The 21,453-nt window shown below is 44.9% G+C and overlaps 2 protein-coding genes and 1 long non-coding RNA gene across 3 annotated transcripts in view; 1 reads left to right on the forward strand and 2 right to left on the reverse strand.

Moving 5' to 3' along the window:
• The first annotated feature begins 18 nt into the window (after positions 1–18).
• LOC148126620 (uncharacterized) lies at positions 19–2,144 on the forward strand. Its single transcript, XR_015742498.1, has 2 exons — positions 19–520; positions 717–2,144. It is a non-coding gene; the product is annotated as an uncharacterized LOC148126620 (long non-coding RNA).
• A 2,049-nt stretch (positions 2,145–4,193) lies between these two features.
• On the reverse strand, positions 4,194–9,151 carry LOC148126621 (uncharacterized). The gene is made up of 2 exons (XM_087927733.1): positions 8,939–9,151; positions 4,194–8,160 (listed from the first exon to the last, which is right to left on the reverse strand). The coding sequence occupies exon 2, from the start codon at positions 7,953–7,955 to the stop codon at positions 4,824–4,826; it is 3,132 nt and encodes a 1,043-aa protein (XP_087783859.1). The 5' UTR covers positions 7,956–8,160; positions 8,939–9,151; the 3' UTR covers positions 4,194–4,823.
• Positions 9,152–14,537: 5,386 nt separating this feature from the next.
• Positions 14,538–21,453, reverse strand: part of LOC113451852 (uncharacterized) — a 29,487-nt gene continuing 22,571 nt past the window's right edge. Inside the window, exons 9-10 of the mRNA XM_087923044.1 lie at positions 20,770–20,948; positions 14,538–17,621 (exon numbers count right to left, since the gene is read on the reverse strand). Coding sequence (XP_087779170.1) covers positions 15,467–17,621; positions 20,770–20,948 — 2,334 coding nt within the window. The 3' untranslated portion in view covers positions 14,538–15,466. The remainder of the gene's footprint in view (positions 17,622–20,769; positions 20,949–21,453) is intronic.

The following is a 21,453-nucleotide window of genomic DNA, read 5'->3' on the forward strand; positions in this document are numbered from 1 at the left end:
TTCTCCCTAGGAGGGGCGGGGGGAGAGACGCTCTAGCCTCTCCTTCCTCTCCTCGCTTGGGAGTGGTTGCAGTTTCGGGGTCTTGCAAACGCCGGTTTCTCCCTCGGAGGGAGCCGGTCGACAGGCCCTTCTTTCCCGACCGGACCGAGTCCAGAGAGGCCGGGATCCTTTCCCTCCCTCCCGGATTGGGAAGAGGCGACCGGGGATCCTCGTTCCCTGCTTCCCCTAAAGTCGGGGGGCGCGGGGGGGGAGAGGGAAGAGGCGACAATTTCCCCCCATTGGGCACTTCAGGGCATCAGGAAGCACCATCCCATAATAACCTTTGCTTTCATCGTGGTTTGCTGACTGGGGGAATCTGGTGGGTTTCCAAGCCAGAAGTGAGCAGATGTAGAGAATCAGAGAGTCGGAAGGGAGCTTGGAGAACTTCTAGCCCAACCAAGAGACCCTCCCGTTGCAGAGAAGTGGCTGTCTAGTCTCTCCTTCAGACCCTCCAGGGATGGAGCACTCACAGCTTTTGGAGGCAAGACGTTGTGACCAATACTTCGTCCCCCTCTTCTTTGTGACAGCTCCTCAAATATGGGGAGGCTGCCATCCTGTCACTCCCAGTCCTTCTCTTCCTTCGACTTAACATACCCAGTTCCTGCAACCTTTCCTCTCGATGTGGTAGCCTCCGGCCCTCTAATCATCTTTGTTGCTCTTCTCTGCATCCTTCCTAGGCTCAACATCTTTTTGGTATCCTCATGCAAAACGTACAAAACCCCAAAGATGAACTTCAGCCCAGTGTGGAGTGTTTAAAGGAGTTTGCGAATAAATAGTTGGAAAACGCTTGGAGGATTGCAAAGAAACCCCAGGGGTAGGACCTAATTTTAATGTGACTTTGCCTTCCCTGTTTTGTAAAGAAAAAAAAAATGATATCGTGGTCAAGATGCATCTGAGGTCTTCAAGAGAGACTGAATCAGGAAAGAAAACCCCGTGGACTTCTAGAATCCTTAACTTTATTGATAATAGGCTGGAGGGACAGAATCTTAATTAAGGTCAGAATGATGGGAGGCCTGCTATTCGCTGTGACCTTTTACGGAAGAGAAAGTTGGACAAGGCAAGGATAGAAAGAGTGGCAGTCTGAACATTAATTTTGATGAACACCACTGAGATTATGATGGATAAGCAAGTAAATGACATGCCCATCATTTGCACATAGTTTCAGTTTCTCTGACAGCCTGTTGAGACTCACAAAGGCATTTTGTATCCCTTCCGTAAGGCACTTCAAATATGGTTTTTTTTTTAAGTCTTTGTTACCTTTTATTGTATCATTTAAAAACATGACCACCCAAGCTTCAAGTCAGCTCTTCTCCTCTGAATGCGAGACCACCAGGACTTCGGGGAGGGGAAGAGCTGGGCTGGGGGGAGAAAGATGTACCCACCCTGTCGTTTAGTTGCAATGAAGAGAAGGCAATTTCTACCAGGTCCTTTACCTGAATTTACAGTTGAGCCAGCAATTTTTCTACTAGATCTGACAGTGAAGAAACAGTGGCGTTTGGTTTTTCTATCTGACAACAGCAGCAGGGCTCTCTTCACACACAGGTTGAAGGACTTCCACAGAGGTGGGATGTTGCCGCTTCAGTCCGGTTCTACTGAACTGGTAGCTCCGAAGATCAGCGTAGACCAAACTGGATCGCTCAGACAATCTTCTCTTCGTCTGTTTGTCCCACCCGCCTGCCCGGGCTCTAGGCGGTCCTTTATTTCCTGCTTTTTCCACCTCAGCTGCTTTGCGTGGCACAGCTGATTGCTGTGTGTCACCTGGGTTACCCCACAGGACTTGCAGGAGAAGGTGATTTACAAACGCTGCACACGCAAAGCGAACCGGTTATTACACCGGGTGAATCCCCCCCGCCGGACTTAACATATACCCAGAAGGGAAGAATGGATGGGGAAGTTGACCGCTTTGGTTAAAGAAGTTTGTCTAGATTTCCTTTTACTTGGAAACCACTCTTGGATCTGCTTGTAATTGAAAGAAATGAAATTTAAATCTTGGTTTTTTTTATTTTTATGGTGATAGATTTCTCTATTGGCCAAGTGTGATTGGACACACAAAGAATTCATCTTGGTGCATGTTTATAATGATAAACATACTGTTTGTTATGGTTTATTCTAATTCAAAGAGTTATTGATACTTAGGACTACCTTTTTCTCTATAGCTTTTTCCCCTTTTTGTCTGCATTCTCCAATTTTCCCTCCCTCCTCCTACCCTATTTCCCCAGTTCTTCCTCCTTGGTTTTCTTGTACTTTATGTTTTTCGAAAATTACAGTCTTTGATATGACTTCCAGGGGTTGATCCACTATGAAAAACTCTTCCACCATCAGGGCATAACTGGAGCTTTTCCCATGAGATATTTCTCCCTTTGGAGCAAAGCTATCACACTCTATGGCTTCATTCCTCTAAGGACTTTTGGATGATTTGTAGAGTTTTGTTTTCGGGCAAAACTTTTCCCAAACACCCCACATTCATAGGGCCTCTTTCCTGTGTGCCCCTTCTGGGGTCTCCGAAGTTCAGCTGACTCCACAAATCTTTTCTCACCTTCTGGACATGGATAAGGTCTGACTCCAGTCTCTGATATTGAAATTAGGTGTGACTTTTCCACAAAACATCTCCACGTTCTTTTGACTTCCCCTTGTATTCTCCACCTTCCTCTTCTAAGGGGTCTCAATTTATCATCTCTAGGTAGTCCTCTACTTACGACCACCATTGAGTTCAAAATCTCTGTTAAGTGAAAGACCTGTTAAGTGAGTTTTCCCCATTTTACGACCTTTCTTGCCACAGTTGTTAAGTTAATCACTGCGGTTGTTGAGCTAGTCACATGGCTGTTAAGTGAATCTGGTTCCCCCCTTTGCCTGTCAAAAAGGCGCAGAAGGGGATCAGGTGGCCCTGGAACACTGCAGTCGTCACAAATGTGAGTCAGTGGTCAAGCAGCTGAATTTGGATCACGTGACCTTGGGGATGCTGAGACATGGTCATCAGTCACTTCTTTCAGTGCCAGTGTAACTTCAAACGGTCACTAAATGAACTATTGCTTGAGTCCACTAGCTGCATTGACAAATTGATGGGGAAAAGCAGTTCAAACAAAAAGTGAAAGACAACAGGATATCACACTATCCATTTATTGCTGTCTCCTCTTTCTTTTCCATAAAATGCTTCCTGTGCTGAAACTTTTTGGGCATTGCCTATTATTTCTATTGTCAAGGGTGAACCATAAAAAAGCCACACCCTTCCCATTTAAAAATCCTCTTTTAGCTATCGGTTTTAAAACCAGCTAATGCACTAAAACTCAGTGTTTCCATAAATATTTCGATCACTTCCAAAAGGCCTTTTAAAATTAGCACAAAGTTATCAGCTAAGTCCTTCTTACCTCCGGGCTTCTGTTGTGCTCTGGGCTATCTATCCTGTTTCTATTTACTTCCCGGATTTTTTATCCTGCCCAACTAAAGAGAGACTTTTGGTGGCGTGCAAGGTTTTAGCAGAAGTCTTAGCTTTCCCCCTGTTTTGTCAGCACCTTTACTTTTCATCCATGTCACTTTTTCTTTTTAAATCCATAGAATCATTGGGCTAGAAGGGATCTACAACAGAATAACAAGAGCTGTGGTCTTCCAGTCCTACCTTCCCTGCCCAAGGTGGGAGTCTTTATACACTGCCAGACAATTTCACATTAGATATTTGATATTCACACTCATATCAGATTTTCACATCTCAGCATTAAAACTTTTTAAAAATTATAACAAAATTTAATTTGGCAAAGAAAATTGAAAGGAGGCAATTTTAATGGACAATCTCCAGGAGGCAAGAGGTTCCAATGGGCAAGGAAAAATATTCTCATGTTACACACCTGTAAGGTTTTCCTCCTGTGTGGATTTTTCACGCGTACCTGAAGATTTGATGATCAGATAAAAATCTCTGCCACATTCTAAGGCCTGAAAAAAGTTTCTCTCCAGTAAGAATTCACTGATGCTGAAAGAATATTTTCCCAAACAAACCATACATCACGCTTCAAAGTCTTAAAGTGCGTCTTTTCTATCTGGATTAGAGTGTGGTTTTGAAGGGGCGGTTGATTAAGAAAATTCTTGCTCACTTTTCTGTCCTGCCTCATGCCCAGAGGTGGATTTGTGGCTATGCAGATGCAGACAGATAATTCTACAAAACATCCATAACAAAGTACATTTATTGGTACATCAGGTATCTTCATAACTCACATTTGTGACGAAGCTCTTCTATAATAACCAATCCTTTGTATATCAGCATTGTAGGTAAAAAATGGTTATTTTCCTAACCCATCGTGTAGTGATAGAAAGAAAGCTGTTATCAGCCCATGAGTGCAGGCAAGAATGGAGGGAAACCTCCCTCAACCCTTCAAGGGTCAATTTAGTGGCCAGTCAGGATTACAGATGTGGCCCCGTGACATGAACTATATTTCCCAGGATACCTTTAACTACATTTACGCTGATGCATTCCCTTAAGGGAACAGCTCACAATTCCTAAGTAACTAACCAATTCCCATAGACTGGCTGGGACATTATACCCATGATCTGAGAGTTTCTAATCCCCCGCTCTTTATGATCTCTTATACGACTTCTAAGGGTTGAACACGTATGAAAAACTGTTCTACCATCAGGGGCTATTAGGGCTTTTCCCATGTCAGTTTTCTGATAGCTCACTTTTGAGCAAAACTTTACCGCATTCTATGCATCTCTAAGGCTTCACTCGCATATGGACGTTTTGATGCCTTTCAAGGTATTTTTGGGGGGGAAAAACATTTCCCACACTCCACACATTTCTACAGCTTCTCCCCCGTGTGGATTCTCTGATGAACCCGAAGCAATGTTCCTGTGAGAAAACCTTTCCCACACTCCTCACATTTATATGGCCTCTCTCCTGTGTGCTTCTTCTGATGCCTCCGAAGTTCAGCAGACAGCACAAATGTTTTCTCACATTCCAGGCATTGATAGGGTCTTTCTCCAGTGTGACGTTTCTGATGTTGAAGTAGAGTTTCCTTGTAGCCAAAACATCTCCCACATTCTGAGCACAGATAGGGTTTTACTCCAGTGTGAATTCTCTGATGTTTAATTAGGGATGACTTTTCAACAAAACATTTCCCACATTCTGGGCACTGATGGGGTCTTTCTCCGGTGTGAATTGTCTGGTGTTGAAGTAGACTTTTCTTGTAGCCAAAACATTTCCCACATTCTGAGCACTGATGTTTTTCTCTGGTGTGAATTCTCTGATGTTGAATTAGGGATGACTTTTGAACAAAACATTTCCCACATTCTGAGCACTGATGGGGTCTTTCTCCGCTGTGAATTCTCTGATGTTTAATCAGGGATGATTTTTCAAAAAAACATTTCCCACATTCTGAGCACTGATGGGGTCTTTCTCCGGTGTGAATTCTCTGATGTTGAAGTAGACTTTTCTTGTAGCCAAAACATTTCCCACATTCTGAACACTGATGTTTTTCTCCGGTGTGAATTCTCTGATGTTGAATTAGGGATGACTTCTCAACAAAACATTTCCCACATTCTGAGCACTGATGGGGTCTTTCTCCGGTGTGAATTCTCTGATGTCGAATTAGGTATGACTTTTCAAAAAAACACTTCCCACATTCTGAGCACTGATGGGGTCTTTCTCCGCTGTGAATTCTCTGATGTCGAATTAGGTATGACTTTTCAAAAAAACACTTCCCACATTCTGAGCACTGATGGGGTCTTTTTCCAGTGTGAAGTTTCTGATGTTGAAGTAGACTTTTCTTGTAGCCAAAACATCTTCCACATTCTGAGCACTGATGGGGTCTTTCTCCAGTGTGAATTCTCTGATGTTCAATTACCTGTGACTTTTGACCAAAACACTTCCCACATTCTGGACACTTTTCATTTTTCTGCACACACTTGAACAGTTGCCCTCCTTTGTGAAGCCTCTCATGTCTTCTAAGATAATATTGGCAATGAAAAGTTTTCTCACACTCTGGACATTTATATTGCTTCTCTAAGTGTGTTGTCTGATGCCTCACAAGTGTACCTTTCCGGGTAAAAGTTTTCTCACACTCTGGACATTTATATTGCTTCTCTAAGTGTGTTGTCTGATGCATCACAAGTTTATCTTTCCGGGTAAAAGTTTTCTCACACTCTGGACATTTATATTGCTTTTCTAAGTGTGTTCTCTGATGCCTCACAAGTGTGCCTTTCCAGGTAAAAGATTTCTCACACACTGAGCATTTGTGGGGTTTCACACCCGTATGGGCTTGGCAGTGACTTGTAAGGTTTGACTGACAACGAAATGCTTTCCCACAGTCTAAACATTTGAACTTTTTTTCGCCTCTGTGAACATTCTCATGATTTCTGAGCATTTGTGTTGTACGGAAAAATCTTCCGCACTCGATGCACATATAGGGCTTTACACCTGTATGGATACTTTTATGTTGAAAAAGAGCTGCATTAAAAGAAAAACATTTATCACAATCCTTACATTTATAGGGCCTCTCTCCTGTGTGCGTCCTCTGATGCTGCCGAAGATCAGCAGACACCAGAAATGTTTTCTCGCATTCTGGGCACTGATAGGGTCTTTCTCCAGTGTGACGTTTCTGATGTTGAAGTAGACTTTTCTTGTAGCCAAAACATCTCCCACATTCTTGGCACTGATGGGGTCTTTCTCCAGTGTGAATTCTCTGATGTTCAATAACTTGTGACTTTTGACGAAAACACTTCCCACATTCTGGACATTTTATATTTTTCTGCACACACTTGAACGGTTGCTCTCCTTGGTGAAGCATCTCATGTTTTCTAAGATAATATTTGGAACGAAAAGTTTCCTCACACTCTGGACATTTATATGGCGTCTCTAAGTGTGTTCTTTGATGCATCACAAGTGAACTTTTCCAGGTAAAAGATTTCTCACACCCTGAGCATTTGTGGTGTTTCTCACCCGTATGGTTTTGGTAGTGATTTCTAAGGGATGATGAATAAGCATATGTTCTCCCACAGTCTAAACATTTGAACTTTTTTTCGCCTCGGTGAACATTCTCATGATTTCTGAGCATTTGTATTGTACGGAAAAATCTTCCACACTCGATGCACATATAGGGCTTCACTCCTGTATGGATACTCTGATGCTGAACAAGAGCTACCTTAAAAAAAAAACATTTATCACAATCCTTACATTTATAGAGCTTTTCTGCTGAGTGTGTCCTTTGGTGTCTTTGAAGTTCAGCAGGCATCAAAAATGTTTTCTCACATTCTGTGCACCGATGGGGTCTTTCTCCGGTGTGAAGTCTCTGATGTCGCAGCAAGCCTGATTTCCTGGAAAAACTTTTTCCACATTCTGGGCATGTTTTATTTTCCTCCTTTGTGTGTGTTTTATTATGTTTGCAAAGAATTTTCTCATGTTCTCGAAACAATTGTTTATTACGGAAAGATTTCCCACACTCCAGACATTGATAAGGTTTCTCTCTGGTGTGGATTTGCTGATGTTTAAGCAGCTGTGAGGCTCGAGGAAAACAGAGCCCACATTGCTCACACTTGCAGGGCTTCTCTTCAGTCGGGCTGTTGGGAGGCCTAGAAAGGCGCCGTCTCGCAGGAAATCTTCCCCAGCGCCTCCAGGATTCCTGAGATCTCTTTCTTCCCTGGTGGATTCTCTGATGGGCTCCAAGGTCCGAGCCTTTAGCAAAACTCTCCCCGCACCCTCCGCATTTGTAAGGCTTCACTCCAGGGTGGCTCCGGAGATGTTTGGCAAAGCTCCAGACTCCAGGAAAGGAACTCCCACAAAGAGAACACAGGTGGGATCCAATCCCCGTGTGCAGCTTCCGGTGGATCAAAAGGAGGGACCGGTGAGCAAAGGATTTCCCACACTCAGAGCACTTAGAGAGTCTCCCCTGATTCCTCTCAGGGGACCTTTGGCTTAAGTCTTCCATCCCCTGCATTGTTTCCAGAGGCTGCTCACTTCCAGGACTTTCTATCTGAGGAAACTCTAACAAGCAGAAATTTGGCCAAAAAGTTGGAGGATGAGTAGGAGGATGGACTCCAGCACAAGTCCAAAAGCTCAGGAGACGAAACCTCCGGTCCCTGTGGCTGAGCCGGATTGGATCCTGCAACCCGAACTTTGTCCAGAGGATCTCCTGGTGGCACCTGCCGGATGAAGAAAAAAGAAGTGTAGGATACAGGCAGATTTATTTTATTCGGCTCTCTAAACAGCCCAAACAATATCAAAGACCCTCTTTATGAACCCTGGTGGGCCCCTCAAAGCCTCTATTCCCACCCCTCCCCCCAGGACAGAAGCAACCAGGAATTAAGGAGAAACTTGCTAACAGTGAGGACAATTAACCAGTGTAGCAACCGGTCTGCAGAAGTTATGGGAGATCCAACACTGGAAACTTTTGAGAAAAGAATGGACAGCCACCTGTCCGAAATGGTATAGGGTCTCCAGCTTGAGGAGTGGGCCGGACTAGAAGACCTCCAAGGTCCCTTCCCACTCTTCGGGTGGATAAAACCCACAACACATCACATCCTCTTCTTCAGGGCAAAACGAGGCAAATAATGATTGTTTTTTCAGTTCTACCCAGCTTTGTAGAAACAAGAGTAAACAATTAAAATACTAAAATAAAAGCAAGGAATATCAATTCTCCTCCATTTAGACTAAGCAGAAAGAAGTGGATTTTTTCTCCGTTGGGAGAACATGAACTCAACTGAAGTAATTTGAATCTCCCCCCCCCGCCCCCCCAAAAAACCTTCCACCCCAAACTGAAGAGAGAAGGCGGGTATTTCCTTCATTCACACAATAATCCCCCCCCCCAAAAAAAAAACCCTCCAAGGAAAAGCCCCCTTTGCCCTCCGTGGGGCGAGGCTCCCAGTCCAGCCCCGCATCCACCCGGGACCCTCCTGGCACCGAGGGGGGACTCGGGGCTACCTTCCTCCTGGCGGCCCGAGGGAGAGCAGGAGCCCCGCCTGCCCGGAGCAGCCTTGCCCGACAGCGAGAATCCGCACAGCCACCCCAAAATGCTGCAATTGGGGAAAAGGGCAACAAAAAGTCCCCGAAATTCACCTCCCATACAGGGATAGAGAGGGAGAACGAGAGGAGCTTCCCAGAGAGGCCCCACGGAGGCTTCTGCCCGCCTTTTCCGGCTTCTTTTTCTCCCTAGGAGAAGGGGGGAGACGCTCTAGCCCCTCCTTCCTCTCCTCGCTGAGAGCGGCTCCAGTATCGGCGTCTCACAACGCCGGTTCTTCCTCGGAGGAAGCAGGGCGAGAGGCGCGTCTTTCCCGGCCGGGCGGAGTGCAGAGAAGCCGGGATCCTTTCCCTCCCTCCCTTCCCTCCAGGATTGGGAAGAGGCGATCGGGGATCCTCGTTCCCTGCTTCCTATAAAGTCGGGGGGGGGGGGGGGGAATAGGCGACAATTTCCCCCCATTGGGCACTTCAGGGCATCAGGAAACACCATCCCATAATAAGCTTTGCTTTCATCGTGGTTTGCTGACTGGGGGGATCTGATGGGTTTCCAAACCAGAAGTGAGCAGATTCAGAGAATCAGAGAGTCGGAAGGGAGCTTGGAGGACTTCTAGCCCAACCAAGAGACCCTCCCGTTGCAGAGAAGTGACTGTCTAGTCTCTCCTTCAGACCCTCCAGGGATGGGGCACTCACAGCTTTTGGAGGCAAGACGTTGTGACCAATACTTCGTCCCCCTCTTCTTTGTGACAGCTCCTCAAATATGGGGAGGCTGCCATCCTGTCACTCCCAGTCCTTCTCTTCCTTCGACTTAACATACCCAGTTCCTGCAACCTTTCCTCTCGATGTTGTAGCCTCCGGCCCTCTAAATCATCTTTGTTGCTCTTCTCTGCATCCTTCCTAGGCTCAACATCTTTTTGGTATCCTCATGCAAAACGTACAAAACCCCAAAGATGAACTTCAGCCCAGTGTGGAGTGTTTAAAGGAGTTCGCGAATAAATAGTTGGAAAACGCTTGGAGGGTTGCAAAGGAACCCCAGGGGTAGGACCTAATTTTAATGTGACTTTGCCTTCCCTGTTTTGGAAAGAAAAAAAATTGATATTGTGGTCAAGATGCATCTGAGGTCTTCAAGAGAGACTGAATCAGGAAAGAAAACCCAGTGGACTTCTAGAATCCTTAACTTGATTGATAATAGGCTGGAGGGACAGAATCTTAAGGTCAGAACGATGGGAGGCCTGCTATTCGCTCTGACCTTCTACGGAAGAGAAAGTTGGACAAGGCAAGGATAGAAAGAGTGGCAGTCTGAACATTAATTTTGAAGAACACCACTGAGATTATGATGGATAAGCAAGTAAATGACATGCCCATCATTTGCGGTTTCAATTTCTCTGACAACCTGTTGTTCAATTCCAACTGTCATTTTGCCTATTTTAAATCTTTCTCTTAGCTCTGCATGTGAAAGTTATGAAACAGTAAATGGCTCTGCAGTTGCTCTCTCGACTTCACCTTTATTCTCCGTGCAAAGACTCACAAAGGTGTTTTATATCCCTTCCATAAGGCACTTCAAATATGGTTTTTTAAAAAAATCTTCATTACCTTTCATTGCATCTGTCATGCCCCTGTTGGAATCTGATTCGGAGGGGGAGATCGAGCAGCTGACAGGGAGTGGGAGTGTGGCTCCGGAGGCTGTGGAAGAAACTGGGGAAGGACACAGTCCGTCTGGGCATTCAGGGGAAGAGACAGGACCACCCCCTCTTCATCCTAGGGCACACAGGGCAGAACGGAGAAGGGAGCAACATGAGTTATGGGTGTTACAGGGGAGAAAAGGGCCCTGATTCCCTTCATTACCTGCAGCTGGGAAAACAGGATAAAGAGGGTGTTTGCACACAGCACCTTGCTGGAAGCAAAGCGTGAATTATTTTTGTCAAGTCTTATTGTCAAGTTCTGGCGTCCTCCCAACTGTGTGTGTTTCGTGATCTTTTGAAGTCTGCAATTTCTTATCCTGCCCTGTCTCATTAATTGCTGCAGGATGGTTTGTGTTGGCTTTTATTTATAATTTATATGTACGTTGGGTTCGGACTGAATTTCTTCGCTTTAAAAACTGTCTTGGGAGAGTTTTTTGTCCAGCCGATGATAACTGGACATTGGGTTACACTGCTTGACTCTCTCTCCCCCCTTCTCTCCCCCCTCCCCTGGACTCACATATACCCAGAATGGAAGAATGGATGGGGAAGTTGACTGATTTGATTAAAGAAAACTTTGTCTACATTTCCTTCTACTTGGAATCTACTCTTATTTTTGCTTGTAATTGAAATAAATGAAATTTAAACCTGAGTTTTTTATGGTTAAAAATACTTTTTGTCCAAGTGTGATTGGACACAAAAGGAATTTGTCTTGGTGCATGTTTATAATGATAAATGCAATTTGTTACTGTTAGTTTATTCTAATTCAAAGAGTTATTGATACTTAGAATTTTACCTTTTTCTCTATAGCTTTTTCCTGTTTGTCTGCACTCTCCATTTTTCCCTCCCTACTCCTAACCTTTTCCCCCAGTTCTTTCTCTTTTGTTTTCTTGTACTTTATGTTTTTCTAAAATCTAACAAAGCTTACAACCTTTTATATGACTTCCAGGCGTTGATCCACTATGAAAAACGGTTCCACCATCAGGGCAAAACTGGAGCTTGTCCCATGTGGTTTTTCTGATGTCTCCCTTTGGAGCAAAACTTTATTGTACTCTATGCATCTCTATAGCTTCATTCCTCTAGGGACCTTTTGATGATTTCTAAAGTTTTTTATTTCGGACAAAACTTTTCCTACACTCCCCACATTCATAGGGCCTCTTTCTTGTGTGCCCCTTCTGGTGTCTCCAAAGTTTAGCAGACTCAACAAACCTTTTCTCACATTCTGGACACGGATAAGGTCTGACTCCGGTGTGAAGTCTCTGGTGTCCCGTTAGGCGTGACTTTTCAACAAAACATCTCCACATTCCTTGTAGTCCCCATCTTCCTCTTCTAAGAGCTCTCAACTTATCATCTATAGGTCTATTTATGACCACCATTGAGGTCAAAATTTCCAGTGTTAAGTGAAACACCTGTTAAGTGAATTTTCCCCATTTCACGACCTTTCTTGCCACAGTTGTTAAGTGAATCACTGCGGTTGTTGAGATAGTCACATGGCTGTTAAGTGAATTTAGCTCCCCTCTTTGCTTGTCAAAAAGGCGCAAAAGGGGATCAGGTGGCCCTGGAACACTGCAACCGTCACAAATGTGAGTCAGTGGTCAAGCAGCGGAATTTGGATCACGTGACCTTGGGGATGCTGAGACATGGTCATCAGTCACTACTTTCAGTGCCAGTGTAACTTCAAACGGTCACTAAATGAACTGTTGCTTGAGTCCACTAGCTGCATTGACAAACTAATGGGCAAAAGCGGTTCAAAGAAATGAGACAAAAAGAGAAAGACATCAAGATATCACTTTATCCATTTATTGCGGTCTCCTCTTTATTTTCCATAAAATGCTTCTTGTGCTGAAACACACAGCCATACCCCTCCCATTTAAAAACCCTCTTTTAGCTATTGGTTTTAAAACCAGCTAATGCACTAAAACTCCGTTAATGTTTCCATTAATATTTCGATCTCTTCCAAAAGGCCTTTTAAAATCATCACAAAATTATCAGCAAATTCCTTCTTACCTGCGGGCTTTTGTTGGGCTCTAAGAAAGTCGTTGCTGACCGGTGGACCGCGGCCCACTGGTGGGCCATGAGAAAATTTGGGTGGGCCACAGCATGCTGAGGTGGAGAGGAGGGGCAATCCTGAAGACTCCCTAGCAAACCTGTGTCGTGGCTACCGATTCCTGCCTCAGTGCATCGATGGGGCCGAGCAACAGCGGGAAGAGTGTGGACCTCCTGCGCCGCAGGAAGCAGTTGCCCTGAGGTGAAGATGTTGTGAGCGGGAGGCTCGACCCCTCTTCCTCCTCACCAGAAGGGCTCACACGCTCAGCGGGAAGGAGGCGGCTTGTTAGGCGTCCGTGGGGCGGTGAGCTCTTTGCGTGTGAGTGCTTCTGGCAAGGAAGAAGAGAAACTCCTGAAGCGGTGGGTTGAGTCTCCCCCTTGCAACATCTTCCCGAGGGCATCGCTGGCAGCCGCTCAACCTCCTCGAGGCACGGAGGGAAGAGGTAACACCAGAGGTTTCTTTCTCCTTACCCTCACCCAGGTCAGGCCTAGGCCGCGATCTCCCGCACATATGAGTCCATCCACCACCAGTATCACCCATTGCCCCAACTTCCCGACAGCCATCTTGTTTTCAGTACGTGGCTCGTCAGACTCCAGAGTGGAGGTTTCCCGCTGTGCTGAACTAGGCCCGCCCGCGCCCCCTGCTCTTCCCAAGCCCTCGTGGCTGGGACACTGGATTTGTGCCTGGTCTGTCTTAACTGGGACCGGGATGACTTCGCCTCACCCGCGGGACCGCCAAGTAGTAGCTGCCAGCTCCTTTCTCCAGATGCCATGTCTTACAACAGGAAAGAGATCAGCTGGGGTATCAGTGTAGCTGCTCAATTAGTTCATAATCGCCCTACCCGGAGAAGGTGGTGCTGGAGGAGGAGGAGGAGGAAGAGGCAGTAGTGGAGAAGGAAGCCAGGTGTTAAAACCCCGAGGTGTGGGGGGAGGCTTCAAGGTGGGTGGAGGCTCCCAGCCTGGCCCTCCTTCCCTACCTCAACTCCAGGCGGCCACACCTGGTAAAGGAGGGAGAGGTTTCCTCTGACTTGAGGGAGATATGAAATGACAGGAGACCAGATTGAGGGGGAGGCTCTGCTTTTTTGTTATATTTTTCCTTATAATTAAATAAGCATTTTTATATTTAAAAATATATATTTATATATATTTATGTTGTGGCTCCGATTCCCGAGCCTGTGCTGTTAGAGGAAGAGGACTCGGAAGATGAGGAGGAGGAACTGGGAATGCCTTCCTCCCCAGGACCTTCCTCTCTGGCAATGCCTTCCTCCCTGGTAATGCCTCAGGTTCCATCAGACAACCGAGAGGAACAGCCTGAGATTAATCAGGAGGAAGGCATATCAGAGCAGCTACTGACAGGGAGTCAAGTGGACGAATGTTGGCTTGATCCTAGGCAGCGTCGTAGGAAGAAATGTGAGCTGCAAGGTAGGAGGCCTGGGAGGGTCAGAGAGTGAGCTGAGTCAGTGGGTGTGTTTTCTCCGGAAACTTTGTACGGGACAAAGTTTGCTTCTCTTCCAGGTTTCATTGTGACTGTTTCTTGTGGTCTGCTTTGGAATCTTCAGTGAGTAGTTTTTCCTTGTTATCATTGCGGACTTGGCAGGCAGAGTGTGTTGGACTGCCAAGGACATTATCAGTATAAAAGATGAACTCTGTAAAGACCGAGTCATCTTGCCTGCCTGTGTTTGTTTGAGTTTGAACTCTCATCTTTTTTTGGAAAGAAGAAAGGTGAGACATAACATATTTATATATTACAAAATTTAATTAATTAATTTTTTAAATAGTAATTTATATTTAATATAAAAAATAAAAAAAATTATATTAAATATATTATCCTTTTTTAAAAAAAAAAATCATATTAGTGGTCCTCAGGATTTAAAAGTATGAGTTTGCTGGTCCCTGAGGTCCAAAAGGTTGGCGACCCCTGCTCTAGGATTACGTATCCTATGTTTCTATTTATTTCCCGGATTCGTTAATCCTGCCCAACTAAAGAGAGACTTTTGGTGGCTTGCAAGGTTTTAGCAGAAGCCTTAGCTTTCCTCCTATTTTGTCAGCATTTTTGTTTTTCACCCATGTCCCTTTTTCTTTCTACATTCTTAGAATCATAGGGCTACAACAGAATAACAAGAGCTGTACTCTTCCAGTCCTACCTTCCCTGCCCAAGACAGGAGTCTTCATACACTTCCAGACAATTTCACATTAGATATAAGTTTTTCACACTCACATCCGATTTTCATATTCACGTCTTAGCATTAAAATTTTAAAAAATTCTAACAAAATTTAATTTGGCAAAGAAAATTTAAAGGAGGCAATTTTAATGGACAATCTCCAGGAGGCAGGAAATTCCAATGGGCAAGGAAAAATATTCTCATGTTACACACCTGTAAGATTTTCCTCCTGTGTGGATTTTTCATGCGCACCTGAAGATCTGATGATCAGATAAAAATCTCTGCCACATTTTCTAAGACCTGATAAAAGTTTCTCTCCAGTAAGAATTCACTGGTGCTGAAAGAGTATTTTTCCAAGCAAACCATACATCACACTTCAATCATTTAAAGTGCATCATTCCTATCTGGATTAGAGTGTGATTTTTAAGGGACAGTTGATAAAAAAATGCTCTCTGAGAGTTTCTAATACACCCCTCCCCCTTATGAACTCTTAAATGATTTCTAAGGATTGAACAACTATGAAAACCTGTTCTATCAACAGGGCCTGTTAGGGCTTTTCCCATGCCAGTTTTCTGATGTCTCGCTTTTGAGCAAAACTCTACTGCATTTTATGGCTTCGCTCGTGTATGGATCTTTTGATGCTTTCCAAGGTATCTTTTTTGAGAAAAACATTTCCCACACTCCGCACATTTGTACGGCTTCTCCCCCGTGTGGATTCTCTGATGAACCCGAAGCAGTGCTGCTGTGAGAAAACTTTTCTCACACTCCCCACATTTAAAGGGCCTCTCTCCTGTGTGCTTCTTCTGATGCCTCCGGAGTTCAGCAGGCACCAGAAAGGTTTTCTCACATTCTGGGCATGGATAGGGTCTGTTTCCAGTGTGAAGTTTCTCATGTCGAAGTAGACTTTCCTTGTAGCCAAAACATCTCCCACATTCTTGGCACTGATGGGGTGTTTCTCCAGTGTGAATTCTCTGGTGTCGAATTACTTGTGACTTTTGACCAAAACACTTCCCACATTCTGGACACTTTATATTTTTCTGCACACGCTTGAAGGGCTTTTCTCCTTTGTGAAGCCTCACATGTTTTCTAAGATAATATTTGCAATGAAAAGACTTCTCGCACTCTGGACATTTATATTGCTTCTCTAAGTGGCTTCTCTGATGCTTCCAAAGTGTATTTTTCCGAGTAAACGATTTCTCACACACTGAGCATTTATGGAGTTTCTCACCCGTATGGGCTTGGCAATGAATTCTAAGGGTTGATTGACAACTAAATGCTTTCCCACAGTCTAAACATTTGAACTTTCTTTCCCCTCTGTGAACATTCTCATGACTTCTGAGGATTTGTATTGTACGGAAAAATCTTCCACACTCAATGCACATATAGGGCTTCACCCCTGTATGGATACTTTGATGTTCAGAAAGATTTGACTTTTCAAAAAAACATTTATCACAATCCCTGCATTTATAGAATTTTTCTCCCCAATGAATCCTTTGGTGTTTCCGAAGTTCAGAAGAATCGACAAATCTTTTCTCACATTCTGGGCAATTGTAGGGTCTTTCCCCAGAATGAATTCTCTGATGTCGAATTAGGGTTGACTTTCTGCCAAAACATCTCCCACATTCTGGGCACCGATGGGGTCTTTCTCCGGTGTGAATTGTTTGATGTTTCAGCAAGCAAGATTTCCTGGAAAAACTTTTTCCACATTCTAGGCACTGATGGGGTCTTTCCCCAGTTTGTGACTTACATTTATATAGTTTTTCTCCCCTGTGCCTCCTTTGGTGCCTCCAAAGTTCAGAAGAAACCACAAATCTTTTCTCACATTCAGGGCACTGATAGGGTCTTTCTCCAGTGTGAAGTCTCTGATGTCGCTGCAAGCACGATTTGCTGGAATAACCTTTTCCACATTCTGGACAAATGTTGCTTTTCTCCTTTGTGTGTGTTTTATTATGTTTCCAAAGAGATGAATTCTGAGTGAAACATTTTCCACACTCTAAGCATTTGTAAGGACTCTTTCTTGTGTGAATTTTCTCATGTTTTCTAAACAATTGTTTATTACGGAAAGATTTCCCACACTCCAGACATTGATAAGGTTTCTCTCTGGTGTGGATTTGCTGATGTTTAAGCAGCTGTGAGGCTCGAGGAAAGCAGAGCCCACATTGCTCACACTTGCAGGGCTTGTCTTCAGTCGGGCTGTTGGGAGGCCTAGAAAGGCGCCGTCTCCCAGGAAATCTTCCCCAGCGCCTCCAGGATTCCTGAGATCTCTTTCTTCCCTGGTGGATTCGCTGATGAGCTCCAAGGTCCGAGCCTTTAGCAAAACGCTCCCTGCACTCTCCACATTTGTAAGGCTTCACTCCAGGGTGGCACCGGAGATGTTTGGCAAAGCTCCAGACTCCAGGGAAGGAGCTGCCACAAAGAGAACACAGGTGGGATCCACTCCCCGTGTGCAGCTTCCGGTGGATCAAAAGGAGGGACCGGTGAGCAAAGGATTTCCCGCACTCGGAGCACTTAGAGAGTCTCTCCTGATTCCTCCGAAGGGACTTTTGGCCAAAGGCTTCCACCCTCTGCATTGTTTCCAGAGGCTGCTCACTTCCAGGGCTTTCTATCTGAGTAAAGTCTAACAAGCAGAACTTTGGCCAAAAAGTTGGAGGATGGGCAGGAGGATGGGCTCCAGCACGAGTCCAAAAGCTCAGGAGACGAAACCTCCGGTCCCAGATTGGATCCTGCAAGCAGAATTTTGTCCAAAGGATCTCCTGGTGGCACCTGCAGGATGAAGAAAAAAGAAGTGAAGGAGAGAGGCAGATTTATTTTCTTCGGCTCTCTAAACAGCCCAAACAATAGCTGGAAGACCTTCTTTATGAACCCTGGTGGACCCCCTTCAAAGCTATCATTTCCCCCCCGCCCCCGAATCAAAGCAATGCTGGGATCCTCCCTGTTAGGAATACAGGTCACCTAACAGGTATTTGGGTTAGAAATATATAAACCAGGGTAGACATTTTAAAACTGTATCTTTAAGAAAATGCAAAACTGTAGTTGGGTGTGGTTTCTCAAACGGCCATAAGATGGAGCCAGAAACCTGGGTTCTTTTAGTCTTAGTCTGAGTCTCAGAAGAGAGTGTAAGTGTATCTCTGTTTCCTTCTGTTGGAAAGTATTGCCGTTGCTCCATATTTCCTAATTGACTGATAGTTCTGGATTTGATGTAAGTCTGATACTGAACTGGGGTTTTTTTTGACATTAGACTTTGTTATTGAATTATCCCTGGACTGAAAAACTGACTGATTTACCTGTGAATGATTTTGGACTGCCTATTTTGGACTTTGCTTAACGTTTCTGCAAGTAAAAACCTACATTTACTGTACAGCGTATCTGTGTTCTGTGTGTGTATTATTCCTACACTACTCTCAAAAACGTCTCCATGTATGCCCTCATTCTCCTAACGGGGAATTACCTCAACACTCCCTGTGGGGCTGGCCTCTCCTTCCCTTATCTTAGCATGATGAGAAGGATGGCTGACAAAGTCCTTGTTGGCCCCCATTTGCTGCCTGAATTGGAGATGATCCCTGTCTTTTCCTTTTCCGTGGGAGGGGAGGGCACTATGCTACATGACGTGAGACAAAGTTCAACACCCCAGAAGCATGGCTGGCTGAGGAATTCGGGGCAGTGAAATCCACAAGTCTTAAAGTTGCCATGTGTGTGTGTGCGTATAAATGGGAGGATGCAAATATACATCCATCGGGTGCAGCAATGGCTCATGTTGAGGAAGTGAAACCCCCCCCCCCATCTCCTGAAAGGGGAGGCTGATGGTATATTTGACCAACATTTCCACCAGATCATCCTACCCGGTCACATTTTGGAATTTATGTTCAACCATTTTCTTTTGGTTTCAACTGTTGCATCTACCCAACCGCTGGAATCACTTCACCACGGGCTTAAGTACCAGAAACCATGGTTCAAATAATCATGGTTTAGATGAGGGATATGTAATTTCTGGGCTAAAGACTGATACCAGCTTTTTTTAAAAAAACCTCATAGCCTGTATGGGTTGGCAATATTATCGAATAAATCTACATAGAGTTCTGTAAAGCCTTTGATTCAGTGGTACACGACAAACTACTCCTAAAACTAAAAACTTATGGTATCTCTGGACACCTGAATAACTGGATAGAAGCATTCCTATCAAACAGACAACAAATGGTCAAAATTGGGAGTGTCCTATCAAATTCTGTATCTGTCAATTGTGGTGTCCCCCAAGGCAGTGTTCTAGGACCAACTCTCTTCATACTCTACATAAATGACCTCTGTGATCATATCAAGAGCAACTGTGTTCTCTTCGCTGATGATGTAAAGCTGTTCAATACCACAGACAATACCGCTACCCTTCAAAAAGACCTCGGCTATGTATCAGAATGGTCAAACAAATGGCAACTTCAAATCTCAACAAATAAATGCTCTGGCTTACATATTGGCAAAAAAAAATCAGAAAATAAAATACAAGCTGAATAGTTAAGACCTTGATGAGGATCCAAACTTTGTCAAGGATCTTGGAGTACTCATCTCTAATGATCTAAGTGCTAGAGCCCACTACATAGCCAAAAAGACATTAAGAGTTGTTAACCTAATCTTACGTAGCTTTTTCTCTGGTAATATCACACTACTAACTAGAGCATACAAAACATTTGCTAGACCAATACTCAAATACAGCTCATCAGTCTGGAACCCACATTACGAATCTGATATTAGCACAGTTGAGAAAGTCCAGAAATATTTCACAAGAAGAGTTCTCCATTCCTCTATTCGTTGTAGAATACCTTATGTCACTAGACTTGAAATTCTAGACCTAGAAAACCTTGAATTACGTCTTCAGTCTGATCTACATATGATATATAAAATCATACATTGCAATGACTTACCTGTCAATGAATACTTCAGCTTCAACCATAACAGTACAAGAGCAAACGATAGATACAAACTCAAGGTTAACCACACCAAACTTGATTGCCAGAAATAGGACTTCCACAACAGAGTGGTCAACATGTGGAATACTCTACCTGACTCTGTGGTTTCTTCCCCAAACCCCAAAAACTTTAACCTTGGACTGTCTACTATTGACCTCACCCCTTTCCTAAGAGGCCTGTAGGGGGTGTGCATAAGCGCACCAACGTGCCTACCATCCCTGTCTGTCTCTTTTATTTTTCTTATATGTACCCATTTTGCGTATTCATAACTATGCATATACTTATACCTATTATCTTGTAAGCGATTGAATCAAATCAATAAATAAATAAAGTATACACAGCTAAAAGAATTGGCCTTGGGCAGGAAGATGTAAATCTTAGTTAGATTACATGACTGGAGTTTTACAAGGTAATTAGAGCACTAAGAACAAAGACGTTTGCCTGTATAAGACGGACAGGACATCTTTCTGTATTTTGAAGCATTTTTCTCCTAGGTCTCTTGTTCTGGGCTAGGAATTTTTAGATTCCTAGCTCTTGTAACTTGGATCAAATAGAAAGTCTGCTTTCTTTGATTTGCAAGCCTCCGTTTTAAGTCTTCGTTTTGGTTCATTTTTGGCTTAAGCGAGTTGCCAGACCTTAACACAATTCAAATGAAAATACTACAGTAAAAGCCAAGAATAGCCATTCTTCCTAGAGATGAAGCAGAAAGAAAGTGGATATTTTCTGCGCTGGGAGAACGTTCAATTCAATTCAAGTAATTTGAACCTCCCCCCCCCAACAAAACCCTCCACCCCAACTGAACAGAGAAGGCGTGTATTTCCTTCATCCACACAATAATCTCCCCCACGTTAAACCCTTCAAAGAAAAGCCCCTTTTCCCTCCGTGGGGCGAGGCTCCCCGTCCAGCCCCGCATCCACCCGGGACCCTCCTGGCACCCAGGGGGGACTCGGGTCTACCTTCCTCCTGGCGGCCCGAGGGAGAGCAGGAGCCCCGCCTGCCCGGAGCAGCCTTGCCCGACAGCGAGAATCCGCACAGCCGCCCCAAAATGCCGCAATTGGGAAAAGGGGGCAACAAAAAGTCCCCCCCGAAATTCACCTCCCATACAAGGGTGGAGTGGGAGAACGAGAGGAGCTTCCTAGAGGGGCCCCACGGAGGCTTCTGCCCGCCTTTTCCGGCTTCGTTTCCTTCCTAGGAGAGTGGGGGAGACGCTCTAGCCCCTCCTTCCTCTCCTCCCCCCGGGAGCTTCTTCAGTTTCGGGGTCCGGATAGCGCCGCTTCCCACCCTCGGAGGGCGCTGGGCGAGAGCCGCCTCTTTCCCGGCCGGCCGGCGGGCGAGTCTTTTGAAGCGGGAGGATAAGCGTTAGAAAGGCAAGAAGGGGCAAGGACTCCAGCAACTGTCATCCCCCAGCCGACTTAGCCGGCCGGGGATGATGGGCGAGGCTGTATCCCAGAGCTGGGGTCAGCAGGTGGGAGTTTGGCGGCTCCTTCCAAGCTGCCGCCTTCCTAGTTTGGGGCGGGTTCCCACGACGGCTGAACCCAACCCAACCCGGGTCGGGTCGACGACCCCTCTCCCCCTGCTCCGTTTGCACGTCGGAAGGGCCGAATTGGTGGGCAATGCAGGAGTTTGTATCCAAGATTGGT

This window comes from Pseudonaja textilis, chromosome 2 (genome assembly GCF_049901715.1).
Source record: "Pseudonaja textilis isolate UNSWEBS1 chromosome 2, rPseTex1.2, whole genome shotgun sequence".
Classification (NCBI taxonomy): Eukaryota; Metazoa; Chordata; class Lepidosauria; order Squamata; family Elapidae; genus Pseudonaja; species Pseudonaja textilis.